Source organism: Lacerta agilis, chromosome 3, assembly GCF_009819535.1.
Source record: "Lacerta agilis isolate rLacAgi1 chromosome 3, rLacAgi1.pri, whole genome shotgun sequence".
Lineage (NCBI taxonomy): Eukaryota > Metazoa > Chordata > Lepidosauria > Squamata > Lacertidae > Lacerta > Lacerta agilis.
The window spans coordinates 117,542,463-117,568,188 of NC_046314.1; the positions used below are offsets into that span (position 1 = coordinate 117,542,463).

At 53.4% G+C, this 25,726-nt stretch overlaps 2 protein-coding genes across 5 annotated transcripts in view; one reads left to right on the forward strand and one right to left on the reverse strand.

Annotated features, from left to right (window-relative positions):
• LOC117044475 (cGMP-dependent protein kinase 2-like) overlaps positions 1 to 1,306 on the reverse strand; it is a 28,072-nt gene extending 26,766 nt beyond the window's left edge. The window contains exon 1 of the mRNA XM_033145271.1: positions 1,166 to 1,306. Coding sequence (XP_033001162.1) covers positions 1,166 to 1,241 — 76 coding nt within the window. The 5' untranslated portion in view covers positions 1,242 to 1,306. The remainder of the gene's footprint in view (positions 1 to 1,165) is intronic.
• Positions 1,307 to 10,119: 8,813 nt separating this feature from the next.
• Positions 10,120 to 25,005, forward strand: KHK (ketohexokinase). 4 transcript variants are annotated; one of them, XM_033145276.1, is made up of 8 exons: positions 10,120 to 10,287; positions 10,718 to 10,834; positions 14,707 to 14,841; positions 19,698 to 19,770; positions 20,663 to 20,809; positions 21,851 to 21,939; positions 23,293 to 23,450; positions 24,865 to 25,005. In XM_033145276.1, exons 1-8 carry the CDS (start codon positions 10,196 to 10,198, stop codon positions 24,948 to 24,950), a joined length of 897 nt encoding a protein of 298 aa, XP_033001167.1. In that variant the 5' UTR covers positions 10,120 to 10,195; the 3' UTR covers positions 24,951 to 25,005. The 4 variants fall into 4 exon arrangements, with proteins under 4 accessions (XP_033001167.1, XP_033001165.1, XP_033001163.1 ...); XM_033145272.1 differs by having other exon boundaries at positions 10,122 to 10,287; positions 14,707 to 14,850; positions 24,865 to 25,003; XM_033145273.1 differs by lacking the exon at positions 14,707 to 14,841 and adding an exon at positions 14,918 to 15,052 and having other exon boundaries at positions 10,122 to 10,287; positions 24,865 to 25,003.
• The last annotated feature ends 721 nt before the right edge of the window (positions 25,006 to 25,726 follow it).

The window sequence follows — 25,726 nt, forward strand, 5'->3', positions numbered from 1 at the left end:
TGTGACAGCCCTTGAGATATTTGAAGGTGGCTCTCCTATCTCCGCTCAGTCTACTCTTTCCCAGGCTTAACATACCCAGCTCCTTCAACCGCTCCTCATAAGGCTTGGTTTCTGCACGCCCCCCCCAACCTCTCCTTGAGGGGTTCTGAAGTTGGGGGGGGGCATTTGGGCAGCCTCAGTAGGGGCTCCTATGCCTTAAAGACCTATGGGGCAGGAAGAGCTGTGGGTGAGGCACCTGTTGAACTCAATGCTCCAAAGAGTATCCGAAGAGTGTGCCAGATCAGGCCAAAGGGGGCAGCCCCTATGAAAGAGGACAAAAAAAGTCTCTGCCCCCACACGGAGGCAGCCTAGAAATCCAGACAAAGGAGCCAGAGGCATTCAAGACAGTCGCTGCTTTTACTGCAAGGCAAGGGCCGGGGGGTGGGCAGATTATGTGGGGCACCCCCTAGGCAGCAGGCTGGGGGACGGACAGATCTGACCCACAGGGAGAATTTTAGGAAGAGCCCCTTGGCAGCAGAAGGGGCTCCCTTGGAAGGTGGTGGATTCGCCTTCCTTGGTCGGTTGCCCATCTGTCACGGATTCCTGCATTGCGGGGGGTTGGGCTGGATGACCCTTGGAGGTCCCTTCCAACTTGATCAGTTCTGTGTTTCTGTGATCCATTGCAGATCTTTAAACAGACATTGGGCATCTGTCAGTCAGGGATTCTTGAGCTGCGATTCCTGAATTGCAAAGGGCCGGGTGAGATGGCGCTTGAGGGTCCCGACTCCCCAACCCCAAGATCCTGTGACATACCCATCTCCCCTGAGAGCTCTCCATTGAGATGAACGGGAGCCCATGACACTGTGCTTGTACAGGAGAACTTCCCGGCAGATCATGTCCCATTGCGATGAATGGGAAGGCGCAGAGGTGCCGCCCGAGATTTTTGCCTGCAGACCTTGATGTCTCAGAATCCCAGAATGATCTTCCGCAACTCTGTGCAGAGGGTGAGATTCCTCTGCAACCTGTTGCTCTTTCGGTGGAACTCCGGAGAGAGAAAGAGGCAGAAAGGGGGCGCCCCCACCTCTTTCTGGGTCCCCCCTCTCCTCTGACCCCAGCAGGGCAAAGGGCTTTTCTGGGCACACCCACCCACCCACACCCCACACCCTCTGTCCCAGGGTCTCCTTACCTGCCTGGGGCAGTGCCACGCTCTCCAGGAATTCCTTCTCCTCTTGCAAGCGCAGATCCCTCAAGCGGAGATCCATCTCCTTTTTCGGGGGGGGGGGGACGGATTTCAAGAGGCGTCAACTCCGTTTTCTTTGAGGCTGTCAGGAAACAGAAGTGTGTTGGGGAGGGTGAAGAAAGACGCCCCCCCCAGTAGTTCCCCACTGCCATTGATGCCAGTTGGGGGGGCAGCGGCACCATTTATGCCAGGGACCCTCATCTCCCCAGGGACCCGTCCACAAAGTCCCTGAGCCCCCCTGCCCCACATGCCGTGCCACCCTCCCCAAGGCGGCACCTGTAGCCCAGCTCTCAAGCACTGCCAAGTGCCCGGGTGGCTCCGCTCTGCCGCCGCTCCAGCTGCCGAGTGAGGGGCTGGTGGGCGAATGAGTCACCCCAGTTTCTGTGGGAGGGGGGAGGGGGCAGGGGGGCGTGCCAACATCCCCGCTTGGGCACGGCTGCCGCTGCCGCCGCTTAGCTCCCTGCCCTCTGAGCTCCTCCGCCAAACATGATGCCAACCTGTTGCCAGGGCAACCAGCCCAATTCCAGCGCCTTTCACTCAAGCGCAGGATTCTCCCCAGAGAAGGCATCAGCAATGCAGGGGGTGGGGGGAGGGGGAGAAGGGCAAAGCAAAGTGGGGTGAGCTGGGGGAGGGGCTGGGGGAAGGGGGCACCCGTCCTGGACCAGGGGGGCAGGGGGGGCTAACTCCATCGCTGATGGAATAGGAGTGGGGAGGCGAGGGGGCGTCCAGCAGAGCCAAACACTGTGCCCATTCATTCATATCGCAGAATCAGAGCATTGTGGAGTGGGAAGGAACCCCAGGGGTCATCTAGTCCAGCCTCCTAACTTGTCCTAAACCACCCACCACCACAGAGAGAAAGGCAAGGCAGTGGGGACCCAGGAGACACAGCAAATCCTCTCTTTCCCCCCCCCCCGGCACCTGCATGCCAGCAGGTGGCTTGAGGCAACCCTGAGGCAAGAGGCAGATGCCAGGCTGACGTGCCAGGGCCACAAAGAGGCAGCCACGATTCGTGGTCTCAGCCTGGCCAGCTCCTCCAGGGTTTATTCCGAGACAGAAAACGACCCCTCTCCCTCCTGCTGCAAAGCTGCAGGAGACTTTCCCAAGTCAGCCCGAAGGAAGGGCCACAGAGCACCTGCTTGGCATCCAGAAGGTTGCCAGGTGTGCAGGGCCAGGAATTGCCCCCTACCCAGAACCCCAGGAGAGCTGTTGCTGCTGCCGGTCCGTGTGGACAAGACAGAGCTAAGTGGACCAAGACTTGGTTGAAGGCAGCTGCCTGCGAGGTAGCAAAGGAGAAGAGGGTGCCTCTGAGCATGTCAGAAGCACGAGAGCCGTGGGGCAACCAGGTGGCACCTTCCAGGGATCTGGAAGGGGCTTTACGGGGGGGAGGGGTTAAGTCCCAGCACCTTCCGCCAGAAACGGCCCTGGCCCTTGGGGCCAACTGGATGCCCTCAAAGTGGCCCTCAAAGCTCTGCTCAGCTCTCCGCCTCTGGGCAAGGGGTCCTTCCAGAGGGCCAGGCCATGGTGAGGGGGCACCTCCATGCCCTCCTACCTTTTTCCAGTCTCCCTTTGATCTCCCGCACAAACGGACATCGTATACACACAGAGACCTGTCGCTTCTCTGCCTCCCTCACAGGATTGTTGTGAAGAAAAAATGTGTGAGAGAAGGGGTAGGAATAAACGGAAGGAAATAAAAACGGAGCGGTGAGCTGGCTTGAGGCTGTCAGGGGGGAAAGTGGGATACACTGAAATAATACTAAGGGAAACTGTGAGAAGGAGCGTTTCCTTCATCTGGTGCAGGGAATATGTTATTTTCAGGGGAAACAGGACTCCACTTTCCCACCCACACACCCAGCCCCCACTTTTGATTGTTCTCCGTGGGGGAGGAGGAAAAAAGGAAAACCAAGCCATTCTGGGATCAGATCTGAAACTGGGACGGCTTCTGTAATTCTGGGACACTTGGAGGGTCTGCACCTCCTCCACAAGAACGCGAGGAGAGCCTGCTGGATCAGGCCAGTGCCCCATCTGACTGAGCAGGTGACTATTATGGGAAACCCGCAATCAGGACCTGAGCACCAGAGCAGCCCTCTCCTCTCCTGTGCTTTCCAGCAACTGGGATTTAAAGCCACCCAGGTTGGTGGGACGCGGGTGGCGCTGTGGTCTAAACCACAGAGCCTAGGGCTTGCTGATCAGAAGGTCGGCGGTTCGAATCCCCGCGACGGGTGAGCTCCCGTTGCTCTGTCCCAGCTCCTGCCAACCTAGCAGTTCAAAAGCGCGTCAAAGTGCAAGTAGATAAATAGGTACCACTCTGGCAGGAAGGTAAATGGTGTTTCTGTGCGCTGCTCTGGTTCACCAGAAGCAGCTTAGTCGTGCTGGCGCCGGCTCCCTCGGCCAGCAAAACAAGATGAGCGCCGCAACTCCAGAGTCGTCTGTTACTTGACCTAATGGTCAGGGGTCCCTTTACCTTTACCTAGGTTGGTGGTTTTCACTGTCTACTGAGGGGGCAAGTTCCACAGGTTAACACTACACTGCATAAACAAGCAATTTCTTCCATCTTTCCTCCATCTTCAGCTTCATTGGATGTCTGTAAGTTTTAGTTCCAGTTACAGGTGGGTAGCCGTGTTGGTCTGCCATAGTCAAAACAAAATAGAAAATTCTTTCCAGTAGCACCTTAGAGACCAACTAAGTTTGTTCTTGGTATGAGCTTTCATGTGCATGCACACTTCTTCAGATACACTGAAACAGAAGTCACCAGACCCTTATATATAGTGAGGGAGTGGGGAGGGGTATTACTCAGAAGGGTGGTGGGATGAGGGATTGGCTGATAGGTGTGGAAAACCTGTTGACCGTTAATGACTGCAATTGGTCTTACAGGAAAAAGCAAGGGGTGAGATGGCTAAAGATAGCTTTGTCATGTATAATGAGATAAGAATCCAATGTCTTTGTTCAGACCAGGTCTCTCCATGGTTTTAAGTTTGGTAATGAGTTACAATTCAGCAACTTCTCTTTCCAGTCTATTTCTGAAATTCCTTTGTATTAAGACAGCTACTTTGAGATCTTGTATAGAATGTCCTGGGAGACTAAAGTGTTTCTCTGTCTTGTGATTCCAGATATCAGATTTAGGTCCATTTATCCTTTGGCGTAAGGTTTGGCATGTTTGTCCAATATAGAGAGCTGAAGGGCACTGTTGGCATTTGATTGCATACACAATGTTGGAAGATGAGCAACCTGAGATGGTATGTTTGATGGTATGTTTGATGTTGTGCATGCACACGAAAGCTCATACCAAGAACAAACTTAGTTGGTCTCTAAGGTGCTACTGGAAGGATTTTTTTATTTTATTTTATTTTGTTTTGTAAGTTTGTAAGTTTTAGTGTTAGGAGAGAGAACAACTTTCCTCTGTCCACACCTTGTGTAATTTTAGAGACTTCTCACATGTCACCTCTTACTGAGAGCTTGACAAAATTCAGGACAGCTGCAGCTTGGTTTTGAGGGTGCCCAGCTAGGCAGGGGGCTGGAAGCTGCCCGGTGTGCCTGCCTTGTGCCCTGAGAGAGCAGCGCCAGGGCCCTTCCCCTGGGCATGAGCATGAAATGCCCCTCTGCCCCTTAAGGCTTTCTGGGAAATGGTATATAATGAGTTGAAGAGTGGCGGTTGAAGATGATGGACTTTGCGGAACTGGCGAAGCTGACGGGGAAAATCCGAAACGGGAATGATCAAGTATTCCAAAAGGACTGGAGTAACTTTATCTGATATTTGAAAGAGTATTGTAAGCAATTAACATCATTAGCAGGGTAGTCTGAAGACTTGTAATGAGAAATTTTCTACCTTCCTACGTTTATTTCCATTTTGAGTCACTTTGTGATGGGTGCAATTAGAATTGGAAAACGTACAAAATGCAATGATATAAAGTTAATTTTGAAAGCCACGAGGTGCCGGGAGGGAAGGAAGTTGATAGGCTCTAAAGAAGCAGGGTGGCAAAGTGGATAATGATGATGTGAATGTATATAATTAGATGGAAAATAAAGAAGAGGCAGAGAGAGAGAGATGCCCCTCTAACCAGGCTCCAAGCTCTGTTGCCTGGATCAGGGCAGAGACCTGACTTTCCTTTGAAAGGAAACTGAGACTCCCACCCCCTGGAAAAACCAAGCTGTGGGGGCACCCCCACACACATAAAGGCTCTCCTGCGCATCTAAAGAGCATGTCTCAGAGACACACAGCTGTAAAGACACACAGGGGAGACCCCAAGACCCCTGGACACATTGGGGAGGGGACACCTGCCCCCCCTCCACCTGAGAGACCACCAGCCACTTCTGGGAATCCCAGCTCCAAAGCCTGAGCCACATGCACCTCTTAAGAGCCCTGCAGCAGTGGCTGGATCAGGCCCAAAGGGCCCCCCCCCTCCAGTCTAGCCTCCCAGCCCACGAGACGCCTCTTGGGAATGCAAGGGCAACGGGCCTCCCCCCCCCCCGGTCTAGTTACCCCCGGTATCCTGCCTCTGACACTGGAGGGCGTGAATCTGCCCTGGGGTGGAACTGGGGTGTCCTCTCTCCCCCGTGCGCCCCACCCCTCCCTCCAACCCCCCAGCCCCATTCCTTGCCCTGAGCAAACCTGGTGGGGTTCCATGTCAGCCCTGGAATCTTCCCAGTGTCCCTGAGCTCCTGGCCGGCCACACCCTGCCTGCAAGTTAGGCATTAACTCAGGAGTTGCCTCCCCCCCCCCAGAGACGCCTGTCCAGGAAGAGCTGCCTCCTTTGCTCCCCACTGGCAGCAAGGAAAGGAGGCAGGACACCCCACCAAGCCCAGAGTGGGTGGCTCAAGCTGGGAAGGAGGAAGGGGTCCCAGCTGGCTGTGGCAAGGCGGGGGTCCTACCCCACAGCTCTACTGCCATTGTCCAGCCCACCCTGTGCTCCAGAGAACAACCTGGTCTGTCCAGGACAACCAAACGCCCATTGTGGGGAAACCCCCAAGCAGGATTCGAACTCAAGAGCAACTCTCCCCTCCTGCGGTTTCCAGCAACCGGGATTCAGAAGCATGACTGCCTCCGACCGTGAAGGGTAGAGCACAGCCATCGTGGCTAGGAGCCACCCTCCTCCAATTTGTCCAATCCTTTGGCCACCCCTGCCTCCTGCAGGAAGGAGTCCCATAGGTTTACTGCTGGACACTTCCCTTTACGTGTCCTGAATCTTCCAATGTGTTTTACGGGCTTGGGAAAGGGTCTTTTCTGTGGTGGCTCCTCAAGTGTGGAACTCCCTTCCTACTGAGGGGCGTCTGGCCCAAATCTCTCTGCTACTTAAGTTACGTCTTTTCTCCGGAGCTTTTCCAGGGAGAGGGGAGGAGGAGTTGTGTGTGCCAGCCACAGAACAGTCTGCGGAGGAAATGGAGGCCATACACCAAATGCTCAAGCAGAACCTGGAAAGGGCCAAGGAGGCATTCAAGAGGGCCGTGGATGGGCATAGGAGGACAGCCTGGGATTTTTCCTTTACAGGGGAGGTGGAAGGTGCAAGAAGTTAGAGCACAGGGGGTTGGGGCCATTCGGGGTAATGTTGTTGTTGTTGTTCAGTCGTTCAGTCGTGTCCGACTCTTCGTGACCCCATGGACCAGAGCATGCCAGGCATGCCTATCCTTCACTGCCTCCCGCAATTTGGCCAAACTCATGCCAGTTGCTTCGAGAACACTGTCCAACCATCTCTTCCTCTGCCGTCCCCTTCTCCTTGTGCCCTCCATCTTCCCAACATCAGGGTCTTTTCTAGGGAGTCTTCTCATCTCATAAGGTGGCCAAAGTACTGGAGCCTCAACTTCAGGATCTGTCCTTCCAGTGAGCACTCAGGGCTGATTTCTTTGAGAATGGATAGGTTTGATCTTCTTGCAGTCCATGGGACTCTCAAGAGTCTCCTCCAGCACCAGAATTCAAAAGCATCAATTCTTCGGCGATCAGCCTTCTTGATGGTCTTTATTTCGGGGTGATACAGCAGATCAACCCAGTGGCTTTTAAACTGAAGCTGCCAGAGAGTATGAGGATACACCCAGTGTTTCATAGGTCCCCGCTCTCTCCTTATCATGAGGGGCACAGATTTCAGGGAAGGGACCACGAGATGCCCACACACCCGAGCGTAGAGGAATGGGAGCTTTGCAATGAGGTAACAGAAATCCTGTTGTCTTTGTCCATGGAGTTTTCTTGGCAGGGATACTGGAGTGGCTTGCCAGTTCCTCCTCCAGGTGGGTCACATTTAGTCTAAACTCTCCGCTATGACCTGTCCGTCTTGGGTGGCCCTGCACGGCATTGCTCATAGCTTCTCTGAGTTATTCAAGCCCCTTCGCCACAACAAGGCAGTGATGAAGGAGAGGCAGTGATCCATGAAGGAGTACTTTGGCCACCTCATGAGAAGAGAAGACTCCCTGGAAAAGACCCTGTTGTTGGGAAAGATGGAGGGCACAAGGAGAAGGGGACGACAGAGGACGAGATGGTGGGACAGTGTTCTCGAAGCTACTAACATGAGTTTGGCCAAACTGCGGGAGGCAGTGAAGGATAGGCGTGCCTGGCGTGCTCTGGTCCAGGGGGTCACGAAGAGTCGGACACGACTGAACGACTGAACAACAACAACAACAGAGATCCTGGACTCCAGGTGGCACCGGGGTAAACTAGAGTACTTATTAGCGTGGGAGGGTGCTCCGGAGTCAGAGAAGGTGTGGGTTCCAGTTGCGTAGAGGGGGAGAGGAGACTTGGGGTGCCGAAGTTCCTTTGTTGGGGGCGCTCCCGAAAAGTGTCACTTCCAGGATCTCAGAGTGACTATGAACTTTCGAGCTCTGCACTGTACATATTTGCACAATAAAATCTGTAAATAGACGGAACGGAATCCTGGCTCATTACTGGTGAGAAACCACTACAGAAACCTTACACAGATGTTTATTGACCCTCGCCCCTTAGGGTGCGCTGCTCTTGCAGGATTTCTGCTTGAACGAGGCCTTCCTGAATTGCACTGCCCAGGATTGCCCGGACAATTTCTTCAATTGCCCGGACTTTTGCGGGCTCTGTGGCGCCTTGGGCATGCCGAGCTGCAGGGACACCCTCCGGGAACTTTGCCTGGGGCTGGGAGGGGAGGCAGGGAGCCGAGCCCTGCCTCTTCACCCAGACGTTTTGATGCGGAGAAGCAGCCACTTCAGGATGTCGGGGCATTCTTGGGGGGCACGGCCAGCACCGTGCTGGGGGATGGCCCTCGGAGTTCTGGCTCGTTGGCCTCAGATCCCTTGGTCTTCAGCAAGAGGCCCACGTCCCTATGGACCTCGCCTTCCCACACGCTCAGTCGGGGGTAGGCCACCAGGGGAGGGCGGGTGGGGGCAGAAGGGGGTGTAGCTGCCGCACAGCAGGCAGATGGGCAACTCCACCCATGGCCGGTTGCACCACTCCTCCAGCTGCTTGGCCTGGTCCTCCACGGCTTGGTCCTGGACTTGCCGGGTGGCACAGCAGGCTGCCACTCCACCGGCAACAGCTTGGCTGGGCCCAGGCCCAAGCGGAGTATCTCCAACTGAGACTGCCACTTGAATAACGGGTCCAGGACTGGTGGGTGGGTGGCGCACATCGCATTGCGGATTGCCAGCGGCCTCGGGGCTTCGGGCGTAGTGGCATCAGGCGTTGCACCTCGCGGCCCAGGGTGGCGCTGATCTCGATCTCCAGGGGCTTGGCCTCCGGGCTGGCAGCTCTGGTCTCCTTGGGGTTTCTGTGGGTGCCTCCAACTGCCCCCGCCATCCCCCTCTTCCTGCAAATGGCAGCTATTTGGGATGGCATCCAACAGGTTTGCCAGAATGGTTCACTTTGAGAGCCATTGTTGCTGTCCTATTATCATGGAGGAGCCGAATGATGTTTACAAATTTATCTGGGCAGCCAATTTTCAGAAGGACAGTCGACAGGGCACCACCATTTCCAGGGTCGAAAGCCTTAGTCAGGTTGATAAATGCCATATACAGGGGTTGGTTTGGCTCTCTTGCATTTTTCCTGAAGCTGTCGATCAATCATGTCCACTGTCCCCCTAGAAGGCCGAAAACCATTTTGGGATTCGGAAAGGGTCACCTCGGATATTGTTAAGAGACAAAATAGAAAATTCTTTCCAGTAGCACCTTAGAGACCAACTGAGTTTGTTCTTGGTATTTGAGTTTGTTCTTGGTATTAGTTACAGGTGGGTAGCCGTGTTGGTCTGCCATAGTCAAAACAAAATCGAAAATTCTTTCTAGTAGCACCTTAGAGACCAACTGAGTTTGTTCCTGGTATGAGCTTTCGTGTGCATGCACACTTCTTCTGAAGAAGTGTGCATGCACACGAAAGCTCATACCAGGAACAAACTCAGTTGGTCTCTAAGGTGCTACTAGAAAGAATTTCTTGGTATTAGTTTGCTAAGATCCTTGCAAGAATTTTTCCAGCTGCAGCTAATAGAGAGAGATGCCTCGATAGTTTCCGCAATCCGTTCTGTCCCCTTTCTTGAAGAGATTGATAAATTTTGGTGTCCCTGAAGTCTGCTGGGATCTCTACTCTCTCCCAGATTTTTTCGATCAGCTTGTGAAGTCGCTGTGTAAGCTCAATTCCACCCACTTTGAAGACTTCAGCAGGTATCCCACCAGGTCCAATGACTTTGGTTAATAGTTGTACACAGCAATGCCAGATTTGGAGATACAGTACTGCAAGCTCACCTTGGTTTTGCGCAATTTGTGAGAGGAGTCCAGCACGCAGGAACATGTGGTTGCCTCCCCTTTCTCCTGATTGGCGGCACTACATCCGGGGCGGGGCTGTGGAGAGATGGGGCGTTGCCCCGGCCGGCCAATAGGGAAGCGGTGATTTGCATGAGCCCCGGGAGCCGGGTGGGGCGCGGGCCGGCCAATGGCTGCCGAGTGCGCTGGGGGCCGGAGCTGCCTGCCTGCCTGCGCGGGGAGAGCGGAGCTGGGGCGGCGCGGAGGGAGAAGCGGGCCGGGCTGGCAGCAGCAGCGGCGCCCATGGGCGAGAAGCGGGTGCTGTGCGTGGGGCTGGTGTGCCTGGACATCATCAGCGTCGTGGAGCGATACCCGGCCGAGGATTCGGACACCAGGTACCCCCCCCCTGGCAGAGGTGCCAGTCTAGAGCACCCACACAATGCCCCCCGAAGGGGCCGGGCACCCACAGGGCCATGCACGGCACGCTGCATGGCACCACGGCCCTGGGCACTCGTGGTCTCGGGGCCGAGCTGGCACTCCTGCGCCCTATCCGGCGGGGGAAAGATGCCAGGCTTGGCACCCGGGAACTGGAAGGCGCCCGGCCTGGAGATGCGCCGGGTGCCAGGGGCGGAAGGGCGGAAGGGCGCGCGACTTCCCTGTCCCCGCTGAGCCGCTGGCTTGGCTCCCGTCCTTCGAGCCTAGTTGGGCGGGACCCCCGAGGGTCATCTAGTCCCACCCGCTGCAGTGCAGGGGTCGCAGCTGGAGCACCCGGGACAGACGGCCTTCCTCGCTTGCTTCCTTGCTTCCTCCCTCCCTCGCTCGCAGGTGCCTGTCGCAGCGATGGCAGCGCGGGGGCAACGCTTCCAACACGTGCACCGTCCTGGCCCTGCTGGGCGCCCCCTGCGCCTTCATGGGCTCCCTGGCGCCTGGCCACGCCGCAGAGTAAGTGTCTCTCGCTGGGAAGGGACGGTGGGGGGGGAGCCTTGTGGGTCTCCTTCAGGTGAGGGTGGGTGAGGCCATGGGCCCTTTGCCCAACACCCTGGCAAAGGAGGCAGCCGGGTGTCCTTTGGACTGGGGTGGGACTGGATTACCCTCTGGGGTCCCTTTCAGCTCCTTTTCTTGCAGGATCCAGCCATCCTCCTCCTCCAGAGAAGTCAGGGGCCCCAGGGTGGAAGCCTGCCTGGCACCAGGCTCTGGAGTGGGCACGGGTGGAGAGACTTAGGTGCTGGTCCCATCCTCACCCCTGATGCCTTTTCCAAGAGGGAAGGGGGGGAGGGGGGAATTTCCACTCCTATATTTTTCCCAGGGCCCTTTCCCTACTTTTAGTAATACATTCTCTTGTAACATTAATAAGTAGCATGACAAAGGAATAGCCAAGTCTTGTGGGACATTAAAGACTTTAATGAGTAAGTGAAGCCATTTAAGGCTCAGCAGCTGGCAGGGGTTGGGGCAGAGGGGCATAGTCAAAGAATCATAGAACCGTAGAGCTGGAAGGGACCCCGAAGGTCATCCAGTCCAACCCCCTGCGATGCAGGAATTTCAGCATCCATGACGGTGGGGGGGGCGGGAAGGAGAATGTAAGTCAAATGGCAATGAAATTCAATGAGGGCTACCTGTGACAATTCTGTATCAATGTCTAGGACTGACAAGTGTTGAGTAGTGGTTAGAGTATCAGACTGTGACCTGGGAGAGCAGGGTTCGAATCCCCATTCAGGCACGAAGCTCACTGGGTGACCTTGAGCCAGCTGAACCTACCTCACAGGGTTGTTAGGAGCAGTGCTTTTTTTCTTAAAAAAAATGGTTAGGGGTCCTCTCATTTTCCTACTCATATTGAAATGCTGCCCCTCACAAACTTGGATTCACAAAATGTTTAGGTCTCCCCTGCGTCCCCCAGAAAAAAGCACTGGTTATGAGGAGGAGATGGGGGGGAGGAGAAATGTGGGGACCACCTTGAGGTCCTTGGAAAAGAAAGGTGGCATAAATATGATGAGCCCAGTGGCCCCTTTCCAGCAGCAGCACTTGGGGGTACCAGAATCATCCTGCAACTGCATTAGGGCCTGTGGTGGGAGAGAGGGTCACTTCGCTTGGCAAGGAAAGGCTGATTGCATTAGCACCAACTTGTTGTTCAGTCATTCAGTTGTGTCCGACTCTTCGTGACCCCATGGACAAGAACTAGTTCTGTGTAAATGGTCACTCTCAGGGGCGTAGCAAGGTAAATTGGTACCCGGGGGCAAAAAAAAAAATTGTCACCGCCCCGCCCCGCCCCCCCCCCCGAGGCATAGGAAGGTCAGGTGGTACCCGGTGCGGAAAATTTCTTGTCACCCCCCTTGATTCCCCCCCCCTGCAAAAATGGTTTTACGTTATTTCATATTTTCTTACAAAGGAATAATAACAAATAATAATAATAATAACAATAATAACAATAATAATAATAAACTTTTATTTATATCCCGGCCGAAGTCGGGCTCAGGGTGGCTAACACCAGATACATAACAATGGTATAAAATCAAACAATAATTAAATTGCCTCCTAAAAACATCTCAAAATCAAATTAAAGTCTAATTAGATGGCTTTCCACAGGGTTAGGTTTGGGAACAGTAAGTGCTCCACTGAACTGAAATTTCAGCCTTCACGACATAGGAAAACAGCCAAGTGAACAGCTATTTTGGTGGAGGAGGGTCAAGATATTAACCGATACACATGAAATTTCATATATAGCTATATAATCCCTAGTATAGTAATATAAGACCTTTGGAGCAGGCATTTTTTTTAAAAAAGTTTTTTATGAACCGCCCTAGTAGGGCAGTAATTGTTCCTTGATCATTTGTCACCCCCTCCATTATGGAACATGGGGCGGCCTGCCCCCTATGCCCCCCCTTGCTACGCCCCTGGTCACTCTGCTTACCTGAGGTCAAACGTGGCAACTCCATTCATGCATGCCAGTCCAGCTTCCAAGAGACTGACATCTACTCCCACTATAACAAAAAATAAGCTGACAGTGATCTACCAAAGTTGTTGAGCTTTTTTTGGGAAGTGAAAGGTCCTGCAATCTACCACCGCAGTTACCCCACGATCTGCCAGTAGATTGTGATCTACCTGTTGGACATCCCTGGTGTATGCAGATTGGACCTCACAATTTCCCATTTTTTTCTACACCTGTGGACGCACCTGTCAATTGAGGATAAACTCTCTCTGCATCAGACACAATGGACTCTTGCCCACAAAAGCTTTATCTACAATAAAATTTGTTCCAACGGCATAGTTTATCCCCCTGCACATTTATCTGGAAGTAAGTCGAATTGTATTTTATTAGGGTTACTCCCAAGTAAAAGGCAGCCTGAGCTTCTGTCTGCTTTCTGGCCTCAAATTTCATTTCATAGAATCAAAGAACTGTAGAGGTGGGAAGGGGCCCCCAAAGGTCATCCAAACCCCCTTCGATTCCAACTACTTTTGACAATTAGAAATACTTTTAAGATACTTATATAGTACTGAGATTGTTTTACAGTATGTAAAGTTAACACTGCATACATGTGAGTTTTGTTTATGTCAGATGTACATGCTGGAATCAGGGGGACAGAAAGTTTCTCAAATCAAAACATGCCAGAAAAAACCCCATTGCTGATTTCTGACCCGACCATCCATTGCTGGTTTTGAGGAGCAGGGTCAGATCCTGGTGCTTTGCTGGGCAGTGAGGGAGAGGCACAAACACCCCAAGGGGGCTCCGGGGGCCTGCAGTTTTCTTCCAGACAGTGCCTGGATTTGCCTAAGAAGTTAGTCGACTGAATTCAGCTCTGAGAACCAGTATGAATGGTAGGACTCCAGTCTGCAAAATGGGAATAAGCCTGGGAGAATGATGATATTAGAGGGGGTTGGACTAGATGACCCATTGGGTCCCTTCCAGCTCTACTATTTTGTGATTCTCTGAGATGTGGCAGGGCAGTGTTATTTAAGAAAGGATCTGTTAAGAGTCCTGGGACTCTGCTCTGCATATGTGAAATATAAAGGCTCACACACCTTCCCTGGTCCTTCTGAGCATGTGTAGAGTTCCTCTAGTGGCCACACAGCTGGATTAAAGAGCCAGGGGCAGCTGCTTTCCAGGGGTGGGACATGGCCCAAGAATCATGAGCCCTGGTGCCTCTTGCATTGAAAAGCTGAATGTAAGCATTTGGGTCTTGCAGATACTGAGAAATCCCTCAATCGCAGCCTGCTTGGGACCAGATTTCTATGGGGAAGTGAAGTTCATGCTCCCCTCACGAACAAGACAAAGGCTTTGCCCCGTGTACCCTCAGGAATCCTCACCCAATTCCCACCTTCTCTGTGAGACACTTCTGCTCCTGCAGGCAGGAAGCTGGACCTGAGCAGAGATTTCGCACTCAGGGCTCAGGGTGGATTTGGGGCCCTCTTTCATGGGCCAACGGTGCCTGCAGCTCCTACCACTCTCTAGGCCATGGGTAGGCAACTAAGGCCCAGGGGCTGGATCCGGCCCAATCGCCTTCTCAATCCGGTCCATGGACGGTCCGGGAATCAGCGTGTTTTTACATGAGTAGAATGTGTCCTTTAATTTAAAATGCATCTCTGGGTTATTAGGGGGGCATAGGATTTCATTCATTCCCCCCCCAAAAAAAAATATAGTCCGGCCCCCCACAAGGTCTGAGGGACAGTGGACCGGCCCTCTGCTGAAAAGGTTTGCTGACCCCTGCCAGTCTAGGTCCCAACTCCTGTTCCCAAGCAGTGGGAGAGGAGGGTCCCTGGGGGGCTCCAGCCTCTCTCGCCCTCCCCACCCCTAAGTGGGCTCCTCTTCTCTGCCCACCCAGCTTCGTCCGTGAGGATTTCCAGCGCTACGAGGTGGAGCTCGCCCACGTGGTCCCGCGCCCGGCGTGCGCCCTGCCCACCTCCATGGTGATCAGCAACTCCACGACGGGCACCCGGACCATCCTGCACGCCGCGAGGTGCTTGGGGTGAGGGGTCCCCCGCCTGGGCCACAGCTTCTAACCTCCTCTTTCTCTCCCCTCCGCTGCCCCCAAGATTCATCGTCTCCGACTTCGGCCGCTGCAACGTGGATGTCTCCCACCTGGTGAGGCACAGCCGGGGGGAGATGCCCTGCGCCTGCTGCCTGGTCAACTGCCAAAACGGCTCTCGGACGGTCACTCTCTATGACACGTAAGGCCAGGCGGGCAGGGCAGCTGCTGCCACCGCCCTGCCAAGTCCCCACCCTGCCACTGGGTGGCGCCAGAAGGCTCCCTTTATTTATTATTGCAGATAAATATTTATTAGTGGGACGCAGGTGGTGCTGTGGTCTAAACCACTGAGCCTCTTGGGCTTGCCGATCAGGAGGTCGGCAATTTGAATCCCCGCGACGGGTGAGCTCCCGTCGCTCGTTCCCAGCTCCTGCCCACCTAGCAGTTCGAAAGCACGTCAGATTGCAAGTAGATAAATAGGTACCGCTCCAGCGGGAAGGTAAACGGCGTTTCCGTGCGCTGCTCTGGTTTCGCCAGAAGCGGCTTAGCCATGCTGGCCACATGACCCGGAAGCTGTACGCCGGATCCCTTGGCCAGTAAAGCGAGATGAGCGCCGCAACCCCAGAGTCGTCCACGACGGGACCTAATGGTCAGGGGTCCCTTTACCTTAATATTTATTATTAACAGGTAGGTAGCCGTGTTGGTCTGCCAAAGTCAAAACAAAATAAAAATAATTCCTTTCAGTAGCACCTTGGAGACCAACTAAGTTTGTTATTGGTATGAGCTTCCGTGTGTATCTGAAGAAGCGTGCATGCACACGAAAGCTCATACCAAGAACAAACTTAGTTGGTCTCCAAGGTGCTACTGAAAGGAATTTTTTAAATAATATTTATTAAATTTGCATGGTACCCTTTGCCTGAAGACCTCAGGGCAGTTCAGGGCATAAAGCTACAAGATGAAAAAAAAAACCCACGAAATACCCAAGCAAAACAATATCCCTGCCGGCTGCCACAGGGCAGGCATGCTGTCACTCATCCGGGGGGGGGGGGGATTGACCCAGCTTTCTCTAGAGACCATCCCAAGCCTTTTATCAATTCAATAAGATTTGTATGGTGCTTAGGTTTGTAAACCGCTTTAAGGTTGCCGTTTTTACAGCGTTTAAAATACCGTATTTTCCCATGTATGTTTCCCCCCTAAAAAATAATGTCAAAAATTAGGGGCCATCTTATACACGGATACAACCCCCCCCCCATTTTCTTAAATCTGAGTCCCCCAAAATAGGGGGGCGTCTTATACATGGGGGGAGTCTTATAGATGGAAAAATATGATAAATGAGAAATAAATTGTCAAGAGATCTAGGCAAGGCGCGTGAGAGCAAAGGGAAGCCTCAGTGTTACCTGCTCTCTTCCTGCCCCCTCCCCCTTCTTCTTATTCCTAATATTAATTATTAATCTATTAATGATTGAACTTTGCACTATTAATGTGCAAAGTTCATTAAGGTTTTATCATTGATCATTAATAGTAGGCAGCTTTTCCCTTGAACTTTTAACAGCTGCACCACAAGCAGAAGAAGCACTGATTTGCAAGCTGATCTGCTCGAGTGTAAAGCTGTGGGGACTGAATTTCTGCTTGCCACGCATTTCCCAAAGGCAAGCTGCCCAGCCCAGCCCCCCCCCCCTTGCTCAAATGCTCTCTTCCCATTTTACAGACTGGAAGCACTGAGGGTGAGAGGCCTCTGAGGAAGTTGGCGGCTGATCTGCCAAGACCTCCAGCTTCCCTCTCACTGACTTTATTTATTTTGAAACTACTTTTAAAAATGAACCAGTTAAGAAACAACTTGACATAGGAAAAGTAAATAAAATTGTCTAAAACCCTCCCCTGTCCCCCTTTACCCCACCAAAAAAAACAAACATCAAAGTGATCGTAAATGCAACTTCAGGAGTGGCAGGTTCAATTTCCGATTCCTTGAGCCACACCTGTGGCCAAGCGGCCTGAGGCTTGTCTGCACCCTCTGGCTTACGGCCCGGTTCAGAGGGTAGCAGTTTGCTTGAGAAGCCTGAAAGGGAGTTGGAATGCCGCTGCCCCCCCCCCCCGCAGGCATTCCCTGAGTGGCGCCACCCAGTGGGAGAAGAGGGGAAAGCACAGCCATGCATGCCCAATCGCTGCAAATTCTCTGCAGATTCACCTGGTAATTCGGCTCAGATGCAGCAGCCAATCATCTTCGTCAATCCGTTCCTGATCTGCCTTCCTGGTCATTGCCTGGTCTGGAGGAGGGAGCAAATGGGTGCTCTTAGGGGAGAGTGGCAGTTGGGGGGGGAGCTGTTCCCTCGCCTTGCTTTTTGGAAAGTGGGATCTGGTGTTGGGAGGGGGTAGGGCAGCGGGTGCGTTGGGGAGCAAGAGGGTTGGAGAGGGGTCACTCCTTCTTCCCCCTGAGCATGGGTGAGAGAGAGGGCCCCCTGACCCCCTCCCTAGATGGTTCTCAGTCGCTCTCCTTCCAGCTGGAGTTGATCCTTGGCCCCTCTCAGCCAGGGAGAGAAATGGCAGCTGAGCCCTAGATGGGGTTCTGGCCGGCCTTTGCTCAGGGGGCAGGATCCGGCTGCTGCTGTTTGGCCAGTTAATCATTGAGACAGTTCCTCTTTGAGGCTAGAGGTCTGTCCCCGAAGGAAGGGGGCTTAGAGCCAAGGGTTAACCCTTTGCAGTGGGTGCCTCTCCACCGACAGCGTGCACCCCACACCCCCAGTTTTCAGGGCAAGAGACGCATGGAGCAAAGAGTTTAGAATGTGGGAAGCGTCTGGCTGCTGCAGCCGGATCAGGCCCAAGGAAAGTCCTCCTCCAGGGACCTCCCAGGTGCCCCAACAGGAAGCCTACTGGGAGCAAGGGCTGCTGGGGGGGGGGGGGGGACAGACACACCGTCCTTTCCTGCTGGGATCTTGTGTGGCAGGAAGAATTTTCTGATGGTAAGAGTCGTATGACAGTGGAACAGACTCCCTCCCAAGGTGCTTGGGCACCCATCTGTCGGGGGATTCTTGAGCTGTGATTCCCGCATTGCAGGGGAGGGGGTTGGACTAGATGGCCCCTGGGGGTCCCTTCCGACTGGACAATTCTATGCATCTGCAATCACTTGTAGCTATTGACTTTCACGTTGTTGGTCTGCTCCCCTTTGGAAGTTGGCGGCCATCACTGCCTCTACAAGAGAGGAAGAAGAACGTCTCCCTCCCTCCCATCTCCTCCCTGCTCTTTGGTAAACCTCTGATGTTCCCATAGCCCTCCTTGGTCCCCTCTCCGCTAAGCTGAAGAGCCTGTTCCCTTTCCTCCAACCCCTGGATCTGCCGGGTTGCCCTTTGAGCTTGGGTGATCTGAGCGATGCAGAGGATCCGTCCCATTCATGGAGGAGGCAGATGCTGGGAACCGTAGGCAGGGAGACTGTGGCTCCCGCAGGCGTCTGGTCAGCCACTGTCAGAACAGGATCCCGGACTAGATGGGCCCCTGGCCTGATCCTGCAGACTTTTATGATGTTCTTATGATAATGCTTCTTCTGGTTCTCCGAGTGTGAGGGTTTAGGCCACAGTCGTAGAACTGTCATGTTCGAAGGGCCATCTAGCTCAGCCCCCTGCAATACAGGAACCGCAGGCTCAGAGTCAGCCCTTGAATAATGTTCAGCTCTTTGGGGCTGTGCAGATCGAAGCCAGCACCTGGGATGCTTCCCAGCATACAGGGGTACAGTGGTTCTCAAACTCAATCCATTCCAGTGTGCTTTCCTATGGTATGTAATGCAAAATAGATTAATCCATTCCAGGCTTTTAAAAACAACCCCTAAAACATCAATTTAACATGAATTTTGCTATCTAACAAGACCATTGATCCATAACATGAAAGCAATAATCAATGTACTGTACTGTACTATAAAATAAATAAGACAGTATTGTAGATGATTAAAATTAAAATTATTTTTTCCTCACCTGCACTGTCATTGTCAAAACAAAATTAAAAATTAAAAAAAATCCTTCCAGTAGCACCTTAGAGACAACTAAGATTGTTCTTGGTATGAGCTTTTCTGTGCATGCACATTTCTTCAGAGTCATTGTTTGGTTTGGGGGCTTTTATCCATTTCCACAATCAATCAATCAATCAGTAGCTGAACTGGGTTCCACACATTCACAAAAACAAATTATCCAAAAAAAAACCCTCAAAAACAAAAAAGCAAAATAAATAGCAAAAACAAAAACACCAAACTTAATCCGTTCTGGAAGTCTGGCTTCTGAAATGTTCGAAAAGGCGCAGCTTCTGATTGGAAACAATAGCCGACAGCCGCATCAGACGTTCGGTTTCTGAAAAACATTCGAAAGCCAGAACGCTTACTTCCAGGTTTTTGGCGTTTGGGAACCAAGGCACCACTGTACACAGAAGGGGATTCCAAGGGGACATACCTCTTTGCAAGATCAGCCCTGCATCCGAGACATAGATGGGCCCTCCGTGCTTCTTGGGGTCAGAGAGGAGGGGCTGACTCTTGCCTCGATGCCCCCTCCACACATACTTTGCGGGGCGCCTGGGTGGCCCATAGGGAGAGGGTGTCCGGCTGCATGGGCCCCACCAGTTTGGCCTGGGTTGTGCTACGGTGGGAGGCCAAGACCTTCGGGAACTCCTGGGTCAGTTACTTTTTAAAAACACCCACCCACCCTGTTTTGTGCTTTTTAATCAATGACCAGATCGGGGGCTTCAGGTTCTTCAAATGAATAATCTCGGGTGGGAGAGGAGGTTGTGAAAGCATTGCATCTCATAGACCTTTCTACCCACCCCCCATCCCACCCTCTCGCCTTCCTCCTTCTCTCCACACCCCCCCCCCCCAGCAACCTTCCAGAAGTGACGGCTGCTGACTTTGAGCAGGTCAACCTGTCTCGATACAAGTGGATCCACTGGGAGGTGAGTGAGGGAAGCCCTTGCGGGGGAGATTGGGGGGGGGGGGCAAGAGGGAGGAAGGGTCTTCCTGAGTTGCAGGGGGTGCAGGTGCCCCGAGGGGCTGCCATCAGCAGGAAGGTAAGTTCTCAACACTGGCATTCGCACACAGAAACAGCTCTTGGGAACAAGACTTCCTGTGAGCCAGGGAACACATGCAATGATTTGAAAACAAAGCAGCTCACCCCGCAAACCTCTTTGTGAAGGGGCCTTCGTGTCGCATTTGCAGGGCCTTGATTCAGGGGTGGCCCCCTTTAAAGTCTGTTGTTACCTGATCTTAGAGTAGTGGGGTTACCAGGAGGGGGGCACTAAGAGGGAAGGAGGGGCTCCAGGGTGCTGGAGTTATCCATGACCTATCAGACTTCGAAAAGCTGGCATCACTGGATCAAGTTTATCAGTTTTGTCGAGTTAATTAAACTAAATAGTTTTTAATTGGATTTTGAATAAATGTGCAATCATTCCCGTTTAATTTTATTGGGTTTTTCTCCTCTGTAGTGGCGTGTGCACGCAGAAGAATGCTTTTCATAGGGTAGCGGTCGCTGGGGGTGACTTTATGGAACTAAGGGGGCAGGGGCCCAGAAAAGTTTGGGACCCACTGCCTATAAGCCACTGCCCTTGAGGATGCCAGCTCTTGGCCATTAGCCATCTGGTGCCCTGGAGGGGGGCATTTCCAGGCAGTCTTCGTGGGCAGCCCCAGGGGGAGTGCATGGCAGTAATCTAGAGCTCAGCAGAGCGTGAATGCCAGGACTGCCGTGGCCACCTTCTGGCTGTGGGTGCAGCTGTCCTGGCCTCGGCAGCTCCCTTGGGTGCCAGGGCGAGCTCCTGCCTCCCTCTGAGAGCCACCTTCTCCCACCCCTAGGGCAGGAATGCCTCTGAGCAGGTGAAGATGATCCAGCGTGTGGAGGCGCATAACAGGACCTGCCCGCCGTCCGACCGAGTGACCACGTCCGTGGAGGTGGAGAAGACGCGGCCGGAGCTGTACCAGCTCTTCAGCTATGGAGACGTGGTAGGAAGGCCTCTGTCTGAGGGAGAAGCCAGGATGATGGGGCAGAAACAGCCCCCTGACTTCGGACCAGGAGCCCCATTCAGGGTCAGGGCTTGGCTGCTCCAGTTCCACCTCCCTGGGGCTGCCCAACGATGCCCAGGTCCTTTGCCCAGCAGCAAAAGCCTCTGAGCACAGCAGCTGCTGCTTCCGACTCTCGCACGGAAGAGGCCTTTGCGCAGCTCCAGAGAACCACACGCTGGACCAGGCAGCCCACCTCGCCTGGCGGTACTGTGAGGCAGGCTCCTCCATACTCAGGACGTCCTCTTTAGTTGTGGTTCCTGCATGGCCGGGGGTTGGACTGGATGACCCTTGGGGGTCCCTTCCAACTCTACCGTTCTATGATTCTAAGTTCTGCTTGTGAAGCCCTGCCTGGGCTGAGCAGCAGGAAGGCAGAGCTGCCCTGCAGGTGGAGGACTGACCTCAGAACATAAAATGAGCTCCATGGGACCAGGCCAAAGGGGGCCCATCGAGCCCAGGATCCTCTTCTCCTCACAGTGGCCAAATACCCCTAAGAAGCCAGGAGTCTAGATAGACTGCCTCTGGAACTGGAGGTTCTATCACACGAGCCTAGCTGCTGGTCAGTGGGGGTCCCAGCTAGTCCAGCATCCTGTTCTCACAGTGGCCAACCAGATGTGCATCATGGGAAACCCACAAGCAGGATCCGAGTGCGAGTTTCCAGCCCCTGGCATTCAGAAGCATCGTTGCCTCTGAGCGGAGGCATCCTGGCTAGTGACCATTGACAGCCCCTCTCTCCTCCACAAGTTTAGCCAATCCTGTTTTAAAGCCACCCAGGTAGGTGGCCATCGCTGCCCCTTGTGGGAGGGAGTTCCACAGTCTAACCCTGTGCTGCAGGAACGAGTCCTTTCTTTCATCAGCCCCGCATCATCTTCATTGGGTGTCTGGGAATTCTAGTGTTATGAGAGAGGGGGGGGAAACCTTTGCCCGCTTTCTCTGCGATCAGGAGAAGGTGACTCTGGCTTCTCTCCCCCCCCCCCACTCCAGGTCTTTGTCAGCAAGGACGTGGCCAAGGCGTGGGGCTTCTACTCGGCCGCTGAAGCTGTCCAGGGGCTCCGCAGACATCTGAAGCCGGGGTAGGTGGAGACCACCCAAGGAGAAGGGGGCAGGCTGGGCTGCCTCTGGGGTGCCCCTCAGCCCCCCTGCCCACCCCCTGGCATGTGAGGGGCACTTGTGCCAACTATCGTAACTAGATTTAATGTGCAGTTGACCTCTGGCCCTTCGGTGCTCTGTGGAAAATGCCAAGGGGGCTGCAAAGAACTTAGGGGAGGGAGGGGGCTTCCACATGACAGTGGAGTCGGTAGAGCATGAGGCAATTCATCTCAGGGTCGTGGGTTCGAACCCCATCTTGGGCCTTGCAAGGGGCTGGACTAGATGACCCTCATGGTCCCTCCCAACTCTGCAGTTCTACGCAACGCTCCAGAACTGCTCCTCAGCCGCTGCCTTCCCGTCATCTTTTCTTTACAGAATGTTTTTATTGAACAAAACGTATCTACTTGAAGGCTCCCAAGCGCTTTGCAGAAAGATGACCTTGATATGTTCATTTAAAGTATCCACACGAGCAAACATTAAAAATGAATTATATTTTTTTAAAAATAATTACAAAGCAGCTTCTGACACTTGGAGTTTCTGTTTTTTAGGAGCCACCTTGTTTAAAGTGATTGTAAGTTGTTTTACGTAGTGCTTAATATGTTTTTCAATGCTGCAGCCTGCCCTGGAACCTTAGGGTGAAGGGTGAATATTATTATTATTATTATTATTATTATTATTATTATTATTATTATTGCCACCCCCATCATTCTGCCCGGACACTGAGATCCAGCGCTGAGGGCCTTCTGGCGGTTCCCTCGCTGTGAGAAGCCAAGTTACAGGGAACCAGGCAGAGGGCCTTCTCGGTGGTGGCGCCTGCCCTGTGGAACACCCTCCCACCAGGTGTCAAAGAGAAAAACATCTACCAGACTTTTAGAAGACATCTGAAGGCAGCCCTGTTTAGGGAAGCTTTTTAATGTTTAATAGATTATTGTATTTTAATGTTCTGTTGGAAGCCGCCCAGAGTGGCTAGGGAAACCCAGCCAGATGGGTGGGGTATAATTAATAAATTATTATTATTATTATTATTATTATTATTATTATTATTATTAAGCAATTCTACTTGCTATAATGACCCGTGAAGCTGGTCTGCAGGATGGGACTGGCTGCTGGGAGTCCCCAAGATTCCCCCTCCCTGGGTTGAACCAAACAGGCCCTGCTGAGCCCAGCTCCCTTGTGAGAAAGAACAAGGACTTTTTGAAGTGGGGAGGGTATTTTGGGATGCCATTTTCTGGATTCCCCTGGGCCTCCCCACCCAGGCACCTGCGGGGTCTCTGTCCCAAGGCTAAAGGCTAAAGGCTCCTTCCTCCTCCTCTCCCCTCTTTCTCCCCCCCCCCCAGAGCCACCTTGGTCTGTGCCTGGGCTGAGGAGGGGGCTGACGCAATAGGACCGGACGGGGTGCTGGTGCACTCAGACGCCTTCCCCCCCGAAGTGGTTGTGGACACCTTGGGTGCTGGGGACACCTTCAACGCGGCCGTGATCCTGGCCCTCAGCAGGGGTGAGTCATGGGGGCTTAACCCCCCCCCCCCGCTGTCTGCTTGTCCATATCTCCCCTTTTTGATCTGTTCTGCAACCTGCTTATAAGACATGGGATCTACTGAGAGATCTCTGGGGGTCTGCAGTAGATCACCATGGGCTTCGGACTTTCTGTCAGTTTTAACTATAGGAGCAACAAAGAAGTTTGGCCAAACATGCTTCTAAATTAGGCTCTGCAAAGAAGAAAGGGTTTTTGGGGGTGGGGTGGGAGACCAGGACTGAAGTTTGGGGAGAAAATGAGTCTCTTGCATTGCAGGGGGTTGGACTAGATGACTCTCAGGGTCCCAACATACAATTCCATGAAGCGTGTGATGCAGCAGCAAGAAAAGTGAATGCTATTCTCAGCTGCATCAGCAGGTCTAGTGCCCAGATCAAGGAATTGGCGCCAACTTGGACCCCAGATTATGGGTGCCCAGCAATATGCGCAACATAACGTGACATGGTGGTGTCATGTTGCAGCGCCTGGGAGCCCCGGAAGACTTCCAAGGCCCTGTGAGGCCTCCGACATAACTTCCAGTTCTTTGCGAGGCCCCAGAAGTCGTGTCGGAAGCCCTGAGCACCCATACAAAAATTGTAGGTGCCCAGGGCCCCCTGGAATAGTCCCACTGTTCTGCCTTGGTCAGAGTCCTGTGCCCAATTCTGGGTGCCACAATTTAAGAAGGATGTTGGCAAGCTGGAAGGTGTGCAGAGGAGGGCGACCAAGATGACTGAGGGTCTGGAAACCAAGCCTGATGAGGAGCGGTTGAAGGAGCTGGGGATGTTTAGCCTGCAAAAGAGGAGACTGAGAGGAGATAGGAGAGCCATCTTCTAATATCTCAAGGGCTGTCCCGTGGAGCAAGCTTGTTTCCTGCGGCTCCAGAAGGTGGGAACTAAACCAATAGATTCAAATGACCGGAAAGGAGATTCCAGCTAAACCTTAGGAAGAACTTTCTGGTGCTCAGGAGTCATTTGACAGTGGGGTGGAGACGTCTGAAGGTGGTTTTTCAACAGAGGAGGGAAGGCGGCCAGGCAGAATTTCTTTAGCCATGGTTCCTGCATTGCAGCGGGTTAGACTAGAGGACCCCTGGGGACCCTTTTAGCTCTTTAATTCTATGGTTCTCGGACTGTGAGTTCAGTTCTGGTAGCCCAAATTCCTGGGAAGGTTGAGCATGGACAGATCATGTCCCTTCCTTCTGTGCTCTTCCCCCTCCCTCCTGCGGCCACAACTTTGCACTTGGTGGATCTTTGGCTTCTTAGCAGAAAAACAATTAAATCTTGCAAGCCCTGAATTCTGCCCGCCCCTAATAAGCATGGGGAGAGGGGTCTTGCTGCCTGAACCCCGGGGCACCTCTCTGCCTCAGAGCTAGACTGACCCCCCCTCTCTCTGCCCCCTCCAGGGAGGCCCCTGGCTGAGGCAATCACCTATGGGTGTCAGGTGGCTGGCCGGAAGTGCGGGGTGCATGGCTACGATGGCATCGTGTGAGCTGCAAGCTGCAAGCCATGTCTGCCCATCTGTCTGGGGAGCTTCACCTCGCTGTGGACCAAATCACACACCCACCCTGACCCTGTTCTTCTGCACTCGTGCTGCTTCTCTGAAAGGTCCTGAGGGGCTGGGCAGCCAAAGCAGGTTCTCTGCTCTGCCCGTACCGCCCTGTGTAAGCTGGTTCGGCCTGGGTCTGGAGAGAGAGAGACACTTGCAAAGGCAGATCAATAAAAGGCTTGGAGCAGTGGCCTCTGTGTGGAAGCCCCACCTGTGTGGGCTGGGGAGAGGGGGTAGGGTGGAAAGGGCTGGCCTGCCCCAGATACTTTATTTATCTCTTGCAATTATATTCTGAGCTGTGGGTGGCATGCATGGTTCTCCCCCTCAATTAATCCCTGTAAAGTAGATTAGGCTAAGAGGCAGGGCCAGTCAGCCAGTGGGCTTCGTGGCTGAGGGAGGATTTGAACCTGGGTCTTAATCTGACGCTCCAATCACAGTATCCCACTGGAGGGAGAAGCACAGGCTGCGGGGGATGCAGAAGAGGGAGCCCAAGGCAGCAAGGGTGGAGCAGTGAGTGGGGGTCTCTCTTCTGCAGCTGCAGCAGCAGCACTCAAGACCTGTTTCCCCCAAGGATGTCCCACAGCAGAGGGGGAGGGAGGGAGCTCTGTCCTGCCGGGCTGCAGAAGAGGGTGCATAAATCAAGAGAGCTGGGGAGGGGGCACAAGGTCCTGCGAAGAACTGCTGGTGGGTCATTTGATCTTGTGGGGCAATGCATGGCA

Coding starts and splice junctions, on each gene's coding strand:
- KHK (XM_033145272.1), top strand. CDS start 10,196: ATGGGCGAGAAGCGGGTGCTGTGCGTGGGGCTGGTGTGCCTGGACATC. Junction 19,771..20,662: donor ACAAGTGGATCCACTGGGAG/GTGAGTGAGGGA, acceptor TCCCACCCCTAG/GGCAGGAATGCCTCTGAGCA. Junction 20,810..21,850: donor TCTTCAGCTATGGAGACGTG/GTAGGAAGGCCT, acceptor CCCCCACTCCAG/GTCTTTGTCAGCAAGGACGT.